General features: G+C 37.3%; 1 protein-coding gene across 4 annotated transcripts in view; it reads left to right on the plus strand.

Annotated features, from left to right (window-relative positions):
* Positions 1 to 17,277, plus strand: part of LOC104605336 (uncharacterized) — a 32,044-nt gene extending 14,767 nt beyond the window's left edge. For all 4 annotated transcript variants that reach the window (XM_010270059.3, XM_010270057.3, XM_088893435.1 and 1 more), the window contains 6 exons: positions 6,426 to 6,655; positions 14,255 to 14,593; positions 14,672 to 14,718; positions 14,828 to 14,890; positions 16,266 to 16,398; positions 16,478 to 17,277. In XM_010270059.3, coding sequence (XP_010268361.1) covers positions 6,532 to 6,655; positions 14,255 to 14,593; positions 14,672 to 14,718; positions 14,828 to 14,890; positions 16,266 to 16,398; positions 16,478 to 16,494 — 723 coding nt within the window. In that variant the 5' untranslated portion in view covers positions 6,426 to 6,531 and the 3' untranslated portion in view covers positions 16,495 to 17,277. The remainder of the gene's footprint in view (positions 1 to 6,425; positions 6,656 to 14,254; positions 14,594 to 14,671; positions 14,719 to 14,827; positions 14,891 to 16,265; positions 16,399 to 16,477) is intronic.
* The last annotated feature ends 3,979 nt before the right edge of the window (positions 17,278 to 21,256 follow it).

Here is a 21,256-nt window from a genome sequence, read left to right on the forward strand (position 1 = left end):
TCGGATGGGGTGAAAATGGCAAAAGAATTGGGTATTAATAGATTAATCATGGTCACCCCTAATAGGCGGTTGGAAAAAGCTTTTTTTTTTTTTCTTTTTTGATAATTTGAAGAAACTAAGAAGAAGCTAAATTTTGATGGGATTTGTTTGGGTAATCCGGGCCCCTTAGGCATGGGGGGCCATTAGGGATGAAGGAAATGTCGTTGCTTTATACTCTGGACTTGCTAAACAAGGAGATGTGGCAAGATTAGAGCTTTTGATTGTAGTATATGGGGTGAATATAGCAAAAGAGTTGCGTATTAATATATTTATCATTGAGGAAGACTTGAAAATTGTTGTCAAATGGTTGAAGTGGGAGGAGGTGACATGACATTTGAGGATTAAATTTAGGTGATTTAAATGGCTATCAAAGGACATGTCAATCCGAGTTAAATGGGTGAGGAGAACTGCCAACAACTTTGTAGATGGTTTACCTAAGCAAGGGGTACAAAGAACTCATCTTTATTGGGCTCAATTGTAATATTGGGTCAGCTTCTTGAAAGTTGTGTTATTTTTTTTTCATAATCTCTTGTTGTAACCTTGCTTTATTCTTATTAATGAAATCATTTCTTTGTTGCTAATTGTTAGAATGTTAGAGTGATGTTCGGCTGATAAGAGTTCTTATTAGCCCATTCTTATGTTTAACTTATCTTGTAACTGGGCCTGTGTTAATGGGCCTAATCCTATTTAATGATTTAAGTCATTTGGGTGTCCCATCACTAATCAGGGGCATCCCAGTAACTTCTTGTACCTTGTACTTCATTCATCTATAAATAAAAGACTGGTCGACTGACTAGTACAGTTCGACATTCTCTTCATTTCAGTGGTTCTCTTCTCTTCTTTGCTACTTCGAGTATAGCTCATCAGATTACATGGTATCAGAGCATTAGCTCATTCTTGGTTTCAGCAGGCGCACTCTCTTCTCTTGCTATCTTTTCATCTTGTCTCTTCCTTTTCTGGGTTGTTGCAGTAAAGATCTAGGAGTGTAAGAGAGTAAAGCAAGTTCGAACCTAGGGTTTCTCTTGGTTGTAGGACTCAAGGGAAGTAAGACCCAGAAGTAGATGTCCTACTAGGTTGTTATTTCCAGCAAGTAGTAGCTATTGGGCTACTAAGAGAGGTCTGTATAGGACAGACCTAGTTGAGGACTGATTTTAGCAGTCCTAGCACTAGTCGAAAGGGGGAGAGCTTCCTCTACAGTTGCAGCTTTGGTGCTCCAGCAAGACTTGCGCAGAACAGTGGTAAAGACTTAGCCTCTTCTACAGTTGCAGCTTCGGTGCATCAGCAAGACTCTTACAGAACTGTGGCAACTTCAGTTACAGATTTTTCTTCAGGTCGGTTACTAGCCCTACTTCTGCACTGCACAGTTGCAGCCTTGAACTTTTACCAGCACTGTGAACTGGTTCAGTTACAGACCTTTACTTGCTACTGTACCCGAACTGTGAACACTTCTACCAGCACTGTGAACACTGTGACCACTCCGGCCAGTCCTAAACAGAACCACCTACAGCACTGTGAACAACTCTTGGACTGAAGTCAGGATCTCAACATGAAAATATAGAAAAAATAGAGACAATTTTGAACGATTCTTCATTAAGTAAATCCATGTTATTCTTGAATAGTCATCAATAAATGTTACAAAATATCTGAATCCATTATAAGATGACACACGACTAGGACCCAAAACATTTAAGTGGATTAAAGCAAAAGGACCCAGGACTCTCTTATCTTCTCTAGAAACAAATGACTATATGATGTTTGCTTAATTGACATGATTCACAATCCAACTGAGTTATAAACTCCAAAGTAAGGACTAGCCTTTTTAAAACACGTAGAGAAGGATGACCAAGATGACAATACCATTGATGTGGTTTAAGAGAGGAATGAAGAGCCTTTTAAGGACCATGGTCATCTAGGCAGTACAATTCTCCAACTTCACTCTTGTCACCAATAGTCTTCCTTGTCTTTAGGTCCTGAAAGATACAATATGAAGAATAAAAGGTTACTCTTGATAATAAATCCGATTGAAAAATAAAGAAGAAGAGAAGAGAAGAGAAGAGAAGAGAAGAAAAGAGAAGAGGAGAAGAGAAGAAGAAAGAAAGGAAGAAGGATTAGAGGCAATGGAACAGTGCTGATGGTGCTAGCTTCTATTATAATATATAGGGCGACAAAAAATAAGAAAGGAAAAGACCTTTGTGCCCCTACTGTAAGTAAAGTACAATATCAGGAAAAATAAAACGCTTTAACCAACCAAACAGACCTTAACAAAATAAAATAAATTATTTCAACACTCCCGCTCAAGTTGGAGCATAGATGTCAATCATGTCCAACTTGTCACACAAATCATTATGCCGCACATGATGAAGACCTTTGGTGAAGATGTCTGCAAGTTGTTCTTCTGAGCTGACATATGGGGTGCACACTTCTCCATTCACAAGTTTTTCTCTAACAAAATGTTTGTCTAGTTCAATGTGTTTCGTCCTATCATGGAGGATTGGATTAGTTACAATATTAATAGAAGCCTTATTGTCGCAATAAAGTGACATAGGGTTGCTAATTGCAAAACCCAGTTCACTTAACAGATTTCTTATCCACATGATTTTAGCAACCCCATGAAGCATAGCTCTGTATTCTGCTTCAGCACTAGATCTAGCCACCACACTTTGCTTCTTACTTCTCCATGTGACTAGGTTTCCTCCTACAAAGGCACAATACCCACTGGTAGACTTTTGGTCATCAACTGCCCCTGCCTAATTAGCATCAGTATATACTTCCACCTTTAAATGTCCATGTTTCTGGAACAACAAACCGGCTCCGGGAAACTTTTTGAGGTATCTAAGGATCCTCTTTACAACTTCAAGGTGAGTTGTCCTAGGGTTGTGCATGAACTGACTAAGGACACCCACTGCATAAGTAATATCAGGCCTGGTCATAGACAAATACAAGAGTCTCCCTACAAGTTTCTGAAACCTCTTCACATCTTTCAAGAACTCTCCCTAACTATCTCCTAGTTGATGGTTAGGTTCAATTGGTCTCACCCCTAGTTTTCCTGTATCTTCTAGTAGATCTAGTACATATTTCCGTTGGGAATTAAAGATGCCCTTGTGAGAGTGGGCAACTTCAATTCCAAGGAAATAACGTAAGGGGCCTAGATCTTTCACTTCAAATTGAGTGGCTAAGAATTTTTTTAGTCTCTGTATTTCAACCTCCCAATCTCCTATGATCACTATGTCATCCACATACACAATTAGAGCTGCAATTTTCCCTTCACCTTTCTTCACAAATAGGGTGTGGCCTGAATGGCATTGTTTGAACCCCATCTGTTGAACCACTAAGTGGAATTTACTAAACCAGGCCCGAGGTGATTGTTTCAGCCCATATAAAGATTTTTTTAACTTGCACACTTTCTATTCACTGCCTTCGGCACAAAAACCTGGAGATTGGGTCATGTACACTTCCTCTTCTAAGTCACCATTCAAGAAAGCATTTTTAATGTCCAATTGATGAAGTTCCCAATCAAGATTTGTTGCCAATGAAAGAAGAATCCTGACAAAGTTAATCTTGGCTACTGGAGCAAAAGTCTCTGCATAGTCCACTCCATATACCTGTGTAAAACCTTTTGCCACCAGTCTGGCCTTGTACCTTTCAATAGTTCCATCAGCATTGTGTTTCACTGTGAACACCCACTTGCAACCCACTGGTTCCTTCCCTTCAAGAAGATCCACCAACTCCTAAGTGCCATTTTTGTGTAATGCATCAATTTCTTCCTTCATTGCATCTGTCCGTTCAGGTTTGGATAAAGCTTCTGCCACATTCTTAAGAACAAGGATACTGTCAACAGAAGAGAGGAATGCATGATATGAAGGTGAAATATGGTCATAGGACACAAAGTGAGAGATAGGATGATTAGTGGTACAAGATCTAACACCCTTTCTCTTAGCAATAGGAACATCAAGATCATTAATGGCAGGGGAATCAACATTGAGAGGAACATGCATATCAATAGGAGCAAGTGTACCTGGCTGATGAGAAGGATCAACCTCCAGTGAAGCCGATGATGTTGGTTGCATAGTGTTAGGTTCCACGGCTCTTGAACTCTGTTGGCTTTTGTGGCGGCGAAGAAAGACACGGAATGGAGGAGGATCAGGTAGAGGAGGTAGTTGAGTCTGAGCTTGTTTCTCAATCCTACTCTCCCCCTAAGGAGAAACCGAGAAGAAGGGTTGATTCTCAAAGAAGGATACGTTGATGGAGACATAGTACTTGCGAGAGGTGGGATCATAGCAACGATACCCCTTTCGAGATAAAGGGTAACCAAGGAAAACACAAGGAATAGCACGAGGATCAAGTTTACTCCGAGTAGGGGACAAGTTATGGACAAAGTAACGACACCCAAAAACACACATTGGAATGGGGGACAACGGAGCTTTAGGAAACAAAAGCTGAACTCATATCCATTCTCCCTAGACCATCAAAGTAACGACACCCAAAAACACGCATTAGAGTTTTATTCCCCTAGACCATCAAAGGGAATAACAGCCATGGGGAAACTCATATCCATTCTCCCATTCACTCCATTTTGACTTCCTGAAACCCCTGAAGTAGCAGAATTCTCAGATGACATGGTCAATCCAGAATTTTTTATCTAAACTCTCAACTTAGGATCCCTCCTTTTATCAGAACAAAAAGCTCCACACACACTTCAGTTTTGGACTTAATTTGAGCACAAGAACAGCACCAATTTCCAAAAAAAACAATATGACAAAACTGATTTTCAGACCTGTACAGAATAATAGTTCCAGCCTACTAGTTTTCCAGAAGATCTACAAGCATTAAACACTAAGAGAGATCCTTACACACATGAAATCAAGCCAACAAGCAGAGAAAACAGGTCATCCGTGACCTATAGACACCTTTTCACAGGTACAGGATCAGACGATCCAAAACAAAAAGAGGTATAAACCTCACAAGGGTCTGCCGACATTCAGTTGTTCAGATTCATTCGTTTTTCTTTTGGTATACGACCAAGGAAAGAAAAAAAAAAGGAAAAAAAAATAAGGCTGTACCAGTTGCAGATCTGATTCAATCAACCCAGATTAATCCTCTGTTCTGTCTCGATTCAGCAACTTGGAGAAGAAACTTGATCGCCCAGATTCAATGGCCTTACTCTGATACCATCTTGACAATAAATCCGATTGAAAAATAAAGAAGAGAAGAGAAGAGAAGAGAAGAGAAGAGAAGAAAAGAGAAGAGAAGAGGAGAAGAGAAGAGGAGAAAGGAAGAAGGATTAGAGGCAACGGAACAGTGCTAGCGGCGCTAGCTTCTATTATAATATATAGGGCGACAAAAAATAAGAAAGGAAAAGACCTTTGTGCCCCTGTTGTAAGTAAAGCATAATAACAGGAAAAATAAAATGCTTTAACCAACCAAACAGACCCTAACAAAATAAAATAAATTATTTCAACAGTTACTAAACAATGAAGGGCTTGAGTAAGCTTACTTATAGACAAGAGACTAAAGGGAAACTTGGGAATATAAAATACAAAGTGTAAACTAAGGTTAGAACCAAGAGACACATTACCATTACTAGTAATAGTAGAAGAGTAGCCATAAATTAAAATAACAATTTGGGATGTAGAAGGAGGTTACAAAGATGCAAACATATCTGACGAGTCAGTCATATGGTCTAAGGCTCCAAAATCAATTACCTAGGGTGAAGGTGTAGAACTAGAAACAAGGTAGGCAGTACCTGACTTCCCAAGTATAGCAGTGGTTGCATCGGAAGAAGTAGATTGGTGAAGCTTTTCATACTCTTCACGTGAGATAGAGATTATGTCTTTGTCCTTACCAACACTAGAAGCAGGAGCATCTTTAGTCACATTAAGACTTCCAAAATCACCTCCCACCATAGAATGGTTAGCCTAGGAAGATGGAGGGCCATAAAGATCATAGCAGAAGTTAACCGTGTAACCTTTTTGTCCACAATGTGAGCATTCATGAGCTGAACTATGGTCACCAGTGTTTGGAAAATTTTCTATGGTGTATCTCATTGTACAATGTGGGTTGAAAGCGATTAGATATGTTCTCTAAAAATTTGAGATATTGCAATTATCTAAAATATGGAAGCATAAGGTTCTTTTGAAATGGGAGCAAAAGTTTCAAATTGCAAAAAAACAAGTAAAATGTCAAGGAAGAAAATTGTACTTACTGATTTTGTTGGGTTGTTAAATATCTGCTTATTTGACTTTGCTGACATTTTCATTTGAGAGATAGTTTATATGTATTTTATATTTGCACTTCACTATGATGATTTATAACCTAATGGATCTCTTCTTTCACTTTGCTTCTATCCATGTGCATATCTCACATCTTTATTATGTATGATGCCATAGAAAGAAGCGGTTTCATAAATGGGCGCATCATGACTTCTTCTCATTGGTGTAAAGAGAGCCTCTATCAAATTATATTATCAAAGTTTGTTTTCATAATAATTTTTTAATGGCAAGAGGAAGGCCTAGGAAAAATGCCAAAAGAAAATCTGTGTCCCTTGGTAACAACTTAGGTGGTACCTATGAAGAGCTACAAGTCAAAAAGCAATGTGATACATCAAATGACAATGAAGGTAAAAGTTACACTTTTTTCACTTGTAACTTGCTTTTGTTTTTTTACCTTTTTGTTTTTCTCTTAAATCATTAGATTTATATATGATCACCATCTTTGCTAGTTAAACTGTTGAAGTTTAGGGCCTTAGAAGATATCCGATTTAGATATATTCTATAAAATTTTATATTTTTTTCATTGAGTAAGTCATGAAATATCTTAACTTTCAAAACCTGGCCCATGGAAAATTATGTTTAGAAAATAATGCAAGTTTTGCTAGTCAGTACACTGGGGGAGGGGGGGAATATGATTAATGGTAAAAAAGGTAACATCCTTGGAAATTATACTCGTACTAGAAGAGTAATAATACTTATATGTTGGTTAGGTTAGAAATCAATTTTAACATGGCCAAACCAGATTTGGTGGCTAGCCAAATTATAAAAAAATTTCTAACCCAATCTGAGAACTAAGTTCTCGGTAATTTGAAATATGAATTTATGGATCGATCTTGCATTGAATCGGACCAGATTTGAAACCCAAATTAAATGCTGGTCATACCTAGCATGGAGTCTACAAAAGCAGCTCCTAAACTGGTAGTTCACGCTTAGTATTAGACCTAGATTGGCCTCCTGTTGTAGATGGTATAGCAGTGTGTGTGAAGCCGATTCAAAAATGCAATTTTAGCAAAATTGAACTCCAACCTCCTTAGATCGACGTAGCTATGTGAACCTTGATGTGACTGATGTTTTTCTCTAAAAACTCAACAACTAAGGACTGAAGAGAATCAGCCCCTACAGTGGCTGGTTCAAACTAGGGTTTTGGGGTGCAAGGGAAGAGAGAAAAAATGCAAGAGAGTGAAGAGAAATTGGATGGTTTGCTCCTCCCTCTCATCTCTTATATAGACCACTCTCCTAATCCTATTAGAAACTGATCCAAATCAGATTTGGATCAGGACTCTCCGTGTTTAGATAAGCCTTATCTTTTTTAATAGAAATGGGTGCTCCATACCCATATTCATGTCATATTAGACCCATGTCATGTGATCACTTAATTAATCTCATTAATAATGGGCTTAAGGCCCATTTTCTTTAATGGCTCATGTCCCAAGGCATTGTATGGCCACTTAAGACCTGAATATTGTGTGGTCACTACCTAAGGGTAGTGAACCCTTAACCTAATTGGCTTGGGATTAGTTTGGACTCAATATTTAAACATAAATGATCATTGGATTCAACCACCCTATGAAGACCCAAGGATAATAGACTTATGCAAGATGATCACTTAATTAATCTCATTAATAATGGGCTTAAGGCCCATTTTCTTTAATGGCTCATGTCCCAAGGCATTGTATGGCCACTTAAGACCTGAATATTGTGTGGTCACTACCTAAGGGTAGTGAACCCTTAACCTAATTGGCTTGGGATTAGTTTGGACTCAATATTTAAACATAAATGATCATTGGATTCAACCACCCTATGAAGACCCAAGGATAATAGACTTATGCAAGATGAAGCCCACTTGGTAATAAGCCTTATCATGGATGAGAGAGTGTAAATCCTGATATTCAAATATGGTTGAAATCCATTGTCTACAATTTAGGTTTCCATCAGAGAGAGTGTAAACCTTGATATTCACTTTGTCTAAAAAAGGAGTCGATCCTATCATTATGATCACCCACTCAGGTAATTTCCCAAACTACTCTAACATGCCCAATTATTTGACCCTTGACGGATCTCACTAGTTGGCATATCAAAAACAGTTCAGTCCAAGACCTAGTGCAGTATCATAATCAAGTCTGGGGTTAAGTGCAACTTTCCAAGTTTTCCCATTTGTCTCCAAGGTCTAAGTCAAAAATGGAAATTGGTCTATGTTCAGTGTTTCTTCCAAACACCCATTAACTATGATTGGGGTCTAACCCTAGTAGTTGAGACAGGCTGCTCCACCAATTCGGTAGCACATTAGTGTCAGCCTTGTCAGGATAAACTCTCCAAGTCTATCCAATGGCTAAGAACATTCTAAACTAACACGAGTCTCATAAGTGTTCAGTTTAAAGAGTAATTCACAAAAACACACCGATCTGAACATAAAACAATAATGTACTTATGTTATTCATTTATAAATGTTTATGTACATCAATCTAATTGGAGCTAAGGGCATACATTGTCTAACATTATATCCCTTTGAGTGAAAGAATATCCAAGAAATACACACTTAATTCTTTAGCAACTTTAGGATATAATTTGACTCTAGGACTCAAAGGGATATAATGTTAGACAATGTATGCCCTTAGCTCCAATTAGATTGATGTACATCAACATTTATAAATTGTAGTGAGAATGGGCTGAATGGGCCTTGGTTTCTTTTATTTTATTTAAGTCATGTTATGTTTATGTTCTTTGAGTAGTGGGCCTTAGTTATGGGCCTGCTACTATTTTTTTATTGTTTCTCTAAGTGTTGGACGCCCCATTAAGGGCACTCATGGAATTGTACTTAGGTTAAACTTAAAAGAATAAAATAGATCAAAGGGAGCTAGAGAGAGGCAGAGCTTCTAGCTGCAGTATATGGGGTTGAGAAGGCCAAAGAGTTGGGGATTAATAGATTGATCATCGAGGGAGACTCAAAAACTGTGATAAAATGGTTGAAGAAAGGGGAAGGAGTGATCTGGCAGCTGAAGAATGATTTCAGAAGGTTCAAATGGATGTCAAGGAATATGTCAATTGAGGTGGGTTGGGTTAGGAGATCGGCCAACAGTTTGGCTGATAGCTTAGCAAAGCAAGGGGTTCAAAGAACAGATATGTTTTGGGCACATTTGTAATTCTGTCCTGGGTCAGCTTCTATGCTGATATCTTTGCAACTTCTTGTTGTATCCTAAATCATCTTAATTAATGAAAATTTTTAGAGTTATTGATAAAAAAAAAAGAGAAAGAGATCGAACTCTTATCTTTTCCCTTCCCTTTTCTTCTTCTCTCATCTCCTTCTACAAGCTTCTGCTGAAATCTCTCTTCTTTCTTTCTTCTCTCCTTTCTGTTGTTTCTGAATTCTACAGGTGTGTTTTTGAACTTGGTGTTAGAGTGGGTTCTCACATTCAGCATTTTTCTCTTTTCTTGGCCCATACACAATGTGTATGGAGAACTTATTGTCTGATTAATTAGCAGCTTATGCAGTCCATTTGGGAGGGTTTTTGGAGAGGTTTTGTGGAGTTTTTCATCCTTAGTTGAAGCTCAAGGTAGGTTCTTGGAGATTTTTTCCCGGAAACCCTAGAAAATTGGAGAAACTTGGTTACGGGTCCTAGAGACACTTTGAAGTTGGCACCTGGGGATCAAAGGGAATCCTTTTGATTTTCATTAAGGGTGATTTGAGTTGGACAGAGTTCTGAAGCCTTTGGATTTTTTGCTTGGGATAGCAATTCTAGCTTAGTAAAGCCCTAATTTGATTTTCATTTACATCCATTCACTCAATGGAGCAAACTGGAGAAGCAAAATATCCCATAGATTCTAGGTTTAGACATGGGGGGTCAGTGAAGACTCTATTAGGGGCAATGACTACTGTGAAGTTGGATGTGACCAATTATTTAGCATGGTCTTAGTCAATTAAAGATACATGTATGTAATGGAGGGAAATGGGGTTACATCACTGAGAGTAAGAAGAAACTAGTGGAGGATGACCCTGCCTATGAAAGGTAGATGCGGGAAAATTACATAATTTACATAGTAGTGGAATGGTTAGTGAACTCTATGTAGCCACATATTAGTCAACACTATCTATGGATGGATACTGCTAAGGAAGTGTTGGATATAGGAATGGCAATGGGGCGGGGCGGGGCGGGGATGGGGAGCCTCTCCCCATCCCAATCCCCGTCCCTGTCCCTGCAAACGGGGACAAGGTTATCCCCATCCCTGTCCCCACGGGGATCCCCATTCCTTGTGATTTTTTATAATGTTAACCATTTTCTTTTTGTTTTTTATTTTATTTAAAAAAAATAAAAATAAAATAATTAAAATTTACAATGCTATAGAAAAGATTCAAGCATATTCAAACATATTTTTAAAAATATTAATATATAGATGTATGCTTACATATATACATATATAATAGATGCATACACATATACATATATATATATATATTAGTGGGGATCCCACGGGGTGGGGGTCGGGGTCCCCGCGGGGCGGGGAGTGCTCTCCCCGTCCTCGTCCCATTCCTGCTAACGGGGATAAAAATTTCCCCATCCTCGTCCCTGCGGGGGAAATCATCCCCATCCTCGCCCCATTTGGGGCAAATCCTCACGGGGATCGGGGAAATGGGGAAAATTGCCATCCCTAGTTGTATAGTGTCACGGAGACCTATTCCCAGAAGCTGAATGTTGCTCGGGCCAACAAATTGAAGAATGATGTGAATAATTTAAGACAGGGAGAGAAGCCTTTAGTTGTCTACTTCTCCATGCTGAAATTTCTTTGGTAGGAGATTGATTTGATGGAAACTATTTTTTAGGGATGCACTACCACTAAGGATGCTGAAACACATAGGATGTTGGTGGAGAGAAATTGGGTTTTTGAGTTCCTTGCCGAACTTAACCCGAAGTATAATATTGTGAGCCTGGATGTTTTGGCAAAGGATGAGGTTACTTTACCTCAAGCTTATGCTATGGTGAGTAGTGAGGAGAGTAGATGACAGGTTCAGTTTGTAGATCCACAGGTTGATCACTATACTAATGTCGGGATGAAGCCGAAGATCATCACTGGGAAGAAAGATGTTATCTTGAGTACTGCAAGAAGCCCAAACATACTAAAGGCACTTGTTGGAAGCTGCACCTAGAGCTCATTCCTTTTAGATTCAAGAATGGAAACAATGGAAAAAGGATTGAGAGTGGAAAAGGTGGAAATGCAAATGTAGCCACCTCCTCATAGAGTGAATAGGGGCAGAGTGGTGAGAAGTCAATAGGAGAGCAGCTTGCAGTTGCCAAGGCTGAGTATGAGAAGTATGACCGAATAATCAGTCATTTAGAGTCTACTGCTACAACATCTACTTCATTAGAGATACTCCCTTCCTCTACATATGCACACTCAGGTATTTGTGCCACTGCAAATCATGCTTCTATCTCAGGTACTCATAAAATCCCTTAGATAATTGATTCTGGTGCCTCTGATCACATGACTAGTGTTTTACACTTGTTTACCTGTTACTAACTCCTATCTGGCCGAGACAAAATATCCCATGTTGATTGCTCTCTTGCCCCTATCATAGGAAAGGGAGACATCACAACATCACATGCCTTGACCTTATCATCTGTTCTTCATGTGCCTAAACTTAATACCAATTTGCTTTCAATTAATAGTTTAACTAATTCCTTGAATTGTAGTGTTACCTTTAATCCTTCATATTGTGTTTTAGGAGATGAAATCTCAAAAGGTGATTGGGAGTGGCCATGAGGCAAACATGATATATCTATGACATGCCTGAGCAGAGCCAAGCACAATTAACTACTTTTGTTTTAGAGTCCACTAATTGTGCTATGTTATGTCATTATCATTTGGATCATTTGTCTTTTTCTTCATTGAGTCAGTTATTTCCAAAGTTATTCAAAGGAATATATTGTTCACTCTGATGTGTGGGGGCCTTACCATTTACCTTGTGTGGGTGGCTATAAATATTTCATCCGGTTTATTGATGATTTTTCACGATATACATGGTTCTACCTTATGTGCTCTTGTGCTGAAGTGTCTAAACTTGTGCAACAATTCCACCAATATTTCCTCACTCAGTTTGATACCCACATCAAAATATTCCGATCAAACAATGCTAAGGAATATTTTGAGAAAGACGTATCTTGAAAAATTTGGGGTTGTTCATCAGAGTTCTTGCGCCTGTACTCCACTACAAAATGGAGTAGTGGAGAGGAAAAATAGATATATTGTGGAAGATGCAAGGAGTATTCTTTTTGCTAGCTATGTTCTTGTGAAATTTTGGGGTGATGTAGTTTTAACATCCACTTATTTTATTATCCTTATGCCTTCCCTAGTATTGGGTTAAAGCCTCCTTTCGGTGCCTTCTTTCCTAGTTTTGATGTCTTCTCTATTCCTCTGCGTGTCTTTGGTTGTACTTGCTATGTCCACATTCCTAGTTGCAAGATACATAAGTTTAAACCCAAGGCTCAGAAGTGTATCTTCCTTGGTTATGCCTCCATACAAAAAGGGTACTATTGTTTTGATCCCATTAGTGGCTCTCGGTTTGTTTCTATGGATGTCACCTTTGTAGAGTCAATTCCCTTTTATAGTCATCCTTTTGAGGGGGACTGAAATAGAAGCACTCTATAAAAATAATTCCTAGGACATTGTTGACTTGCCAATTGGGAAGGAACTTGTTGGGTGTAAGTGGGTTTACACTGTCAAGTATCATGTTGATGGGTCGATGGAGAGATATAAGGCATGTTTTGTTTTCAAGCGATATACCTAGATGCATGGGATAGATTACATCGAGACCTTTTGTCCAGTTGCTAAAATGACTTTGTGAAGGTTCTTTTATCTTTGGCAGTGAGCTATGATTGGCCTTTTATTTGTTTGATGTTAAGAATGCATTCTTGAATGGTGACTTCACTAAAGAAGTATATGTCTCTCCCCCTTGGTATCTATGGTAAGGAGATACAATTGGAATCGGAATGGCCCATTCCGATTACAATTCCAGACCCCTATTTCTGTGAACCAAACGGACCATAAGAAGCTTACTAGTGAAGGGGCTAAGAATGAGGATTAGGAACAAGAGAACTATCTGATTATGTCTTGGCTTACATCTTTGATTCAGCTTGTTGTTTGGAAAAAAAAATTATGTAGGCTGAAACAGCCAAGGAGATGTGGGACCAAGCAAAGGCAACATACTCAAAACAAAGACATTTTGCTTGGATCTACCAACTCCAAGCGGGGGTCATCAACATTGTAACAATCCAGCTCCTTCCACATGGAAGTAACAGTTGAATAGTAGGCTGTAAGGGACTTCTCCTTCCACTTGGAAAAGTGAAGAGGATGCTTTAGCATACAGAAAGTTGCTCTTTCAGGCAAGGGTGTTTATGTTTTTGGCATGTTTGAACTCAGTTTATGAGCCTATTGGAGCTCAGATTTTGGGTGGTAAGGAGTTTCCATGTCTTGAAGAAGTATTTGCTTTGGTTCAGTCTGAGGAAACTAGGAGGACTGCTTTGAATCCTAAAGGGAATGTCATTCCCTAAGTGCATTTAGGCAAATGGGTACAAACTGAGTGGAATGGTGGAACAAGATTCATGTGTCTTAGCCCATATGGTTGGGAATTGGGACGAGTCTTAGTTGAGTTGAGTTGTATCGTTTGAAAATGCATGCATTTTTTTTATTTTTGACATATATAATTATTAATATATCTTTAGGAGCTTAGATGAATATTACATTTATAAGAAAGAGCTTGTAGATTGAAATTCTGATGGCATGTTTTGAAAAGCTGCAGGGCTATCATAAACATGCTGTTCATATAGTATGTAGATATTACATAGTAATTAGAAATTGATAAAATCTTGTCTTTCTGTTATACATACCATTCTTTATTCTTTATTCATTCTCTTTAGAAGATCTTGAAGTGCTAAATATTATTTTCCCGCATACAGTTGAACGGAGAATTACAGCTATCAGGGCTATTCGCGATGTGGAGATTGAACATCTGGTAACTGGGTTGCGGTTGCTTCGCTCAAATTTTAACAAGGAACAGCAGCAAACCCCTGTGCTACAGTTTTTCAAGGAAACTTTGCCCAATCTATCAGTAGTAAGAAATGAAAAGTATGGGCAATTTGAACTGAAATGGAAAGATAAAGATGGTCATTTATCCATTAGTCATGCTGATGATAGTAATATACATGCATCACTTTTACATCAGATGGCCATAGCATACCCTGCTTGCACCAGTGCAATGCCAGCACTTGGTGGTTTTGAATTTTCAAGTAAATCAGGTAACTTTGCTTACTAGGCTGCATAAATTTCATATCCTAGCTATAATGTAATAGAAGCTGCATTCAATTTCTTGGCAGTGAAAACAAATCTTGTAGGTGCTGCAAACCTGAAGATCCCTGATTTGGTATGTAACTCCATGTTTTTATTATGGCCAAAACTTTTGAACCTCAAAAAAATCCCATTTTTCTTTGTACTCTTTTTCCTTCTTCCATTCTGATCCTTCCCTTTTGTAGGTTTTGGAGGAACCATCAGAAACTCAGATGCTTGGCTTGCAAGATGCTTTCCAAACTCCTGGAGTAAGTAGATTCTTGACCATACAATGTTTCATCCAATATTAAGCTCAATGGTGTACCATATCTGCATGGTTTGTAGGTTATATTACCTAGATATAGGTACGTTTATCAATTAGGAAGCAAAACACAGTTCATCAGACATACCGATTCCAACAAATGAAGTCTTTCCACTATTCTTATTATTTGAAGATAAACTACTGTACCAAGCATGTATGTGAGGTCAGTGGAATAGGTTTATGGATTTTATTAGTAAGGATACCATGAAGTCAACTTCTTATTGCCCCTTCTCATTGCTTTAATATGTTAAGATAATTCTACTATTATATTTACATGAATAAAATCTCCTTGAACTGTTACTGATTAAATAAGATAAATCTTGGTGATTTCAAATCTTCTATCGTGTAATGATCTAAAAGGAAAATGCATTTTGATAAATGAGCATACAAAAATAGAGTTACAAGATGAAACTAAAATGAGGTACATGGAGGCACATGATCAATGGACTTCATGTTTTTGAACACTTTAAATTTCCACTTTGCCCATGATTGACAATATTGGAGTTCTATTGACCACAACACCCCCCCAAAAGGCTCTTGTATTAATTTATTGAATATAAATTTATTATTGAAATATGTAAAAGAGTCTTTAGGGGGTATTTTCATCAATAGAGACTCCAATATTGTCATACATGGTCAAACTGGGAATTTTTTATTTTTTTAAAGCATGACTATATCATTTTCAGTTAAGTTGTTGACATTGAACTAACTGAAGGGGTTGGTTTGTATAATTTCTTGTAAATGTCAAGGTAGAAATTTGCAGAGGTCAAAGTCAAGGATCAAAATATCGATACGCCTGATACCCAAAATTGGACATTGGTGCATATCAATATCACTGCTACTCTTTTAACTTTTTTTTTTTTTATTTTACAATGATTAGAGGGATGCCTTTGATAGTCACAAGAAAATTTTGAAACACTTTTGTATCAGTGTATACATGGGTACCTGGGTGCACCGATACAGATATTTTGATCCTTGGTCAAAGATCATGGGAGGTTTAAAGCATTTGTCAGAAAACACAGGGGAGGTTTAAGCAATTTACCCAAATGGAGGAGATGAATTAAAATTACCCTATAATCAAGGAACAAAAGGAGGCAAGAAGCTTTGGTCAATAGTGGCTCTGCATTTGTCTGATATGGCACTTTTCATTTTTTACAATGGTTGTTGCTGTTGTTAAGTAACTTGCTCAATAGTGACTCTTCATAACTTTTTTTTATATTGTTGATTCTGTATAAAGTATTTCCTTGATGCCCTGTTAGGTTTTGATCCTATACCATTTAAGGTGCATGCAGTAGCTTACTTGTTCCTATCTGTAATTATAGGTTGGCACCCAGAGGCTATCTGTTGGAATGACACCCAAAACTCGAAGATTACCAAAGAATGGTGAAATGCTTCTTTCTATCCATGGTTCACCCCTTGGAGTCTACAAGGAAGATAACATGGAAGCGATACATGGTATGTGTCTTTTTAAATCAAATAGATATATCTCATCAAGTGCTATTTTTGTTTATTTCTTTTGACTGTTAATATGCAGAATCAGAAGAAGGTTGACTACTTTCGAGTTTCAACTACTTGGGTATGAACCATGGATCTTGAGATTTTACATAGTTTATCATCATGAAGGTGATCATGAAGATTCTCACACCATTGTGCCAACAGTGATGATATGTTACCCAATAAGCTGCAAGTCTGCTCGCATGAATAACTTTTAGTTATTTTAAAGCTTGGTTAGGAACATCATTTTCTAAGTACGTGTAAAGTCATCAGTTAAAGACTTGTGAGTGGATGATAAGGCGGTCGGTCTGGATTTTTATATATAAAAAAAAATATCCAGATCACCTTATGGATTTTTATATCAAAATTACTGTACTCTAATGAACGCAGAGATGATGCAGATACGAATTCTGTGGTCGCCAGAGTTGCAGATAATAAGTATTGTACTCCGGCCCCATCCCTGAAAGCGACAGAGGCAACTAATTTCAGACTTGTTTCTGTAGGAAGAGGAAACTCACTGTACTGTGGTCGCCAGATTGGAGAATGGGGTGGGGTTTGTAGTTCAGAGAAGGGGAGAAGAGAAACTCTCGTTTGAGTGGAGCAAATGGGAGGGTATGGTGACTGTAAAATCACGATCTATGATGCACTGCTGTGACTGCAACTTACATCACTTCATCCGATTCAAGATGGGGTCGTGTTAATACATGAAGGACCGTGATTCACGGTTTTACCCATGGTCTACTCCAAAGAGAGTAGTTTGATTTTTGAGCAAATGTTGGGGTTAGCTGGAAGCCTGGAACCTAAATAAACATTAAATTAGTTTTGAGGTTTTGAAACAAATCCGCCCATTGTCATTGGTGCTATTTATTAGCTTTGAAATTGATGGTTTTTTACAATGAGGACCATCACCCATGATGTAGGCCAATGCTTCCTTTTACTCTATGTACAAGTAGATTTTAGATAAATCATTTAATTTTAACATAAATTCAAAACTAGTGAAACGCGATAAAGAACAAAGATGCTAAGATCTAGAGCTGGGTTCTGATTGAGGGGATTTTTGATTTTGAGAAATAGAGAGAGAGAGAGAGAGAGGTCGAAGGTTTCTTTGCAACTATAAATGCCATCAGTGGTATCAAAGGTGCAAAACTCAATGATGGGGCCGGTGGGAGGTTGAAAGTTTCTCTACAAACTACCAGCTTTCACCTTTGCCGCTCTTGCTCAAGTTAGTTTGGAGTTCTTTCTTCAGAGACAGGCAAAGAAAGAGGGAGATTTAGAATCTGTTTGGTTTCTAGGAATAGGTGATTGAAATCAGAATTGGAATCAAAGTTAAAAGTATTGGACAAGCAAGGTGTATTTTAAGAGGCATATTGAAATATGCTTTGGATATGTATGGATACAAATGAAAAATCAAGAGACGTATAAATATAGTAGAAAATTCAAATAAATCTTAAAGATATGTTACTAATAATATTTACAAATTTTATATGATTGTAAATAAGTCATTTTAAATGTAAAAAGTCATATTTTAATGGTTTATATAAAGTGTGACATATTGGAACACAATTAGTAACCGTCGAATAATGATAAAATAACAAAAATGTAAAAGAAAAAAGTAAAAAAGAGAAAAAACTAAAATGTAAATGTCAATTTTTAAATAACCAATATAATTAATCTTAATATTTATTAGTATATAAATTTTAATAATTAATTAACACTTGTCACTCATTAAGAAAAGTGGAAATTTACTTAAAATTAAAAATACATATGATTATAACAAACAAATGTGTGTAGTTCATTGGCGAACTTGTGGTTAGCTAAAATTTGAACTTTTTACACTAACAAAACAAAATTAATGAGAGGGGATCATTAATCGAAGGAATTAATGAGAGAATTTGAATTAATCCCTAAAATTCAAAATTAAATTTAAATTTGCTTTGAAGTAATTGACTAATTAATTAAAGAGAAATTAGACTTAAACGATCAAATGTATCGAACTGTTTTGGTCGATACATATGAAAAAAAACGGAATAAATTATTTATACACATGTATCGGGTTCTTGTAAGAACGGTACGTTTCAGTCAATACGGCCCGATACGTTGCGATATTTTAAACCTTGGGCGGGATAAACCAAATCAAATTTTTTCAGAGCCAAAAGTTCAGTTAACTCTGAACTTCCATTTAATTGGAGTTGAAAAATTAAAACTAACGTGGCAATTTCCTATTCGTGGATGCAGAAAATTTTCTGCACCCTGGATGCAGACGATGTAAGCTCCATGAACTAGGGTTCATAGGATGCGACGTATTACTTTGGTTAAGAAAAAAATCTGGTCAGAATTAATTATATCAAGAATAAAGTGAGAGGTTAGAAAGCAGATCAGACTCAACTCCATAAGAAAAGGTTTGAAAGGTGGTAATAAAGTTAATGATGATCAACACCCTCTCGGTTCATTAGATCTTAAGTTAAACAAATTTAGTGAAATTAAAGGGAGGAATGCCTTAAATTATGCAAATTTGTGTAGCCTCAATTAAGAAGTGGTAGCACCACCTATACTGGATTGGGGAAAGTAGATATGATAATTCCTAAATGTGATTTGTATCAAAAAGAAAAAGATAATATCCAACTGTGACAACACTACTGATTGGAAAACCATGAACAATGAACTAAGGACTAAAATGGGGATAACCAAATCAACCTGCAATTCAAATTTAAAAGTTGAACCAACAATCAAATAGTAAGAAGCAACGAATGAGTACATCAATGGAAGGTATACTAAAGTTGAACAGATGAATCCTAGTGTAGTTAAAGGTGGGATGAGGAAAGATCTTGCCTTGAAAAGAATACCTGCATATGCAAATTCAAATTTTGAACCACCAGGCGTTCAAGAAAATAGGGTATCGGGTCCCTAGAGACAATGGCCATGCCAAGTATAAAAGAAAGAAAGCATTACTAAATATTGATTGTTAATTCAGGAAGTAAACGTAAGGGAAAGAAATCGTGTAGAAGGTAATTCATCTCGTTATCTTTAAGAGTTATCAGTTGTTTTGATTTCGTTCTGTGTAGCCCTTTTTGGTTTTATAAAAAAAATATGGTTTTTAAAACCAAATTGGTCAGGGGTCCGGTTACCGGTTCGAATGGTCCGACTGTTCGACCCGAACGGCTAGCTTGTTCTAACAAAAAAATAAAATAATTTTGAAAAACGGTCAAAACCGTTCAAACGGTTAATCAACCGGTTCAGCGATTTGCTGACCAAAATCAATGGTTTTGAGAAAAAAAACGTGTTTGGGGAAAAACTGGTCAGGTAACCGGTTCCCAATTTTTCCGGCCTGACCATCTGGTCTGGCCTGGTTTTGAAAACCATGAAAAAAATAATGTAGAAGTCATTATCACTGGAAACAATCATGAAATGGCGAGTGTCAATGGATTTTTTTTTTTTTTTTTAAAGGCGTGTTAATGGAAAATTGAAGATTTCGAAAAAAAAAAGAAATGAATTCAAATAAATATGAAGACAAGAATTGAAAACAAGATAGAGAGAAATATGAAGCTGAGAAACTATATATGATGAGAATCCATGGCCATTAATGGGGAAGATAGGAAAATCTTCAAAGATTTGCTTAGGTAAGAGGATAGAGGTGTAAAGCTATAAACCAAAGGATCACCTAACAGATGGTGAGGTAGCCCCTGTAATCCCCCAAAGTAATTAAATGACTGAAAGATTCGAAGGGTTTGAAATTAAACTACAAAGGGAACAATCAACTCATTAATGTTCCTGGAGCTCTAAGAAATTGAGAAACAAAGAGAAAATTACTGAATGCCTCGAAGACATAGTGGCATGTCCATGATTATTTCGAATGATAAAAGGAACAATAAGAGTAGAAAAGAAACAAGATGAAGTGGTAATGGACATGCATTAAATGGAGTGATGAATGATAGTTCATTAATTAAGACTGAAGTGATGAATGATAGTTCATTAATTAAGACTGAAGTGATGAATGATAGTTCCCCACCCATGCATTAAATGGAGAACTTATTGTAGGAACCAAAAACAGATTACAAATGTTGTTCTTTTCACGTCATGTCGCTTTTCAAAAAGTTATTTATCTGCCTAAGTGTATTTATCTATGTTCTTTTATTTTCTAGATAAATAAAATAAGGACCATTTTAGACATAAAAAATCATTATTTAAAAGACAATTTTGTCTCATCCAAGTGTTAGCAACTTTCCACCTAGGTGGAAAAGTTATTTACCCACTTGGAGGATGGGTATCACTTACACAGGAAAAATAATTTTTTAATAGACCCCACATAAATCTGAAAAAAGAACATGAGTATCTTGGTCAATGGGAACCAACGTTTTCGAATCGTCGTTGACACGGATGGTCAGACCGTTTGGATCGGAAACTGATCACTTGAATGGTTCTGGGTTTACCTCAAATTGTCTTTTAGTGAAAAACGTTGAAAAAGTAAAAAAATCGTCAACTCGGACAGTCGAACTGTCGACTTGTTCAACTCAAACAACAGTTAGTGGTTCAGTATTTTGTAAATTTTATTTTTTTTATTTTAATTTTAAAATAAAAATAAAATGACAAATACCTTTGAAAGTCTCTTAGGGTTTTGTTTTGCCAAACCCAAAACCAAAAGCCCCTTGCCCCCTTCAGGCATTCACCGAAGACGACGACGGCGATACACCGGCACCATCCTTCCCAGAATCCGAGCAAGCACCTGCCGGTGACCAAAGTTGCAGCGGCAGCCAGTGACCAAAGCTTTGACTTTCGAGTCTTTCTCAACTGCATCTTGAAAGGAACAGCTCCGACGACTATC

This window comes from Nelumbo nucifera, chromosome 8 (assembly GCF_055504915.1).
Source record: "Nelumbo nucifera cultivar China Antique chromosome 8, China Antique-T2T, whole genome shotgun sequence".
Classification (NCBI taxonomy): domain Eukaryota; kingdom Viridiplantae; phylum Streptophyta; class Magnoliopsida; order Proteales; family Nelumbonaceae; genus Nelumbo; species Nelumbo nucifera.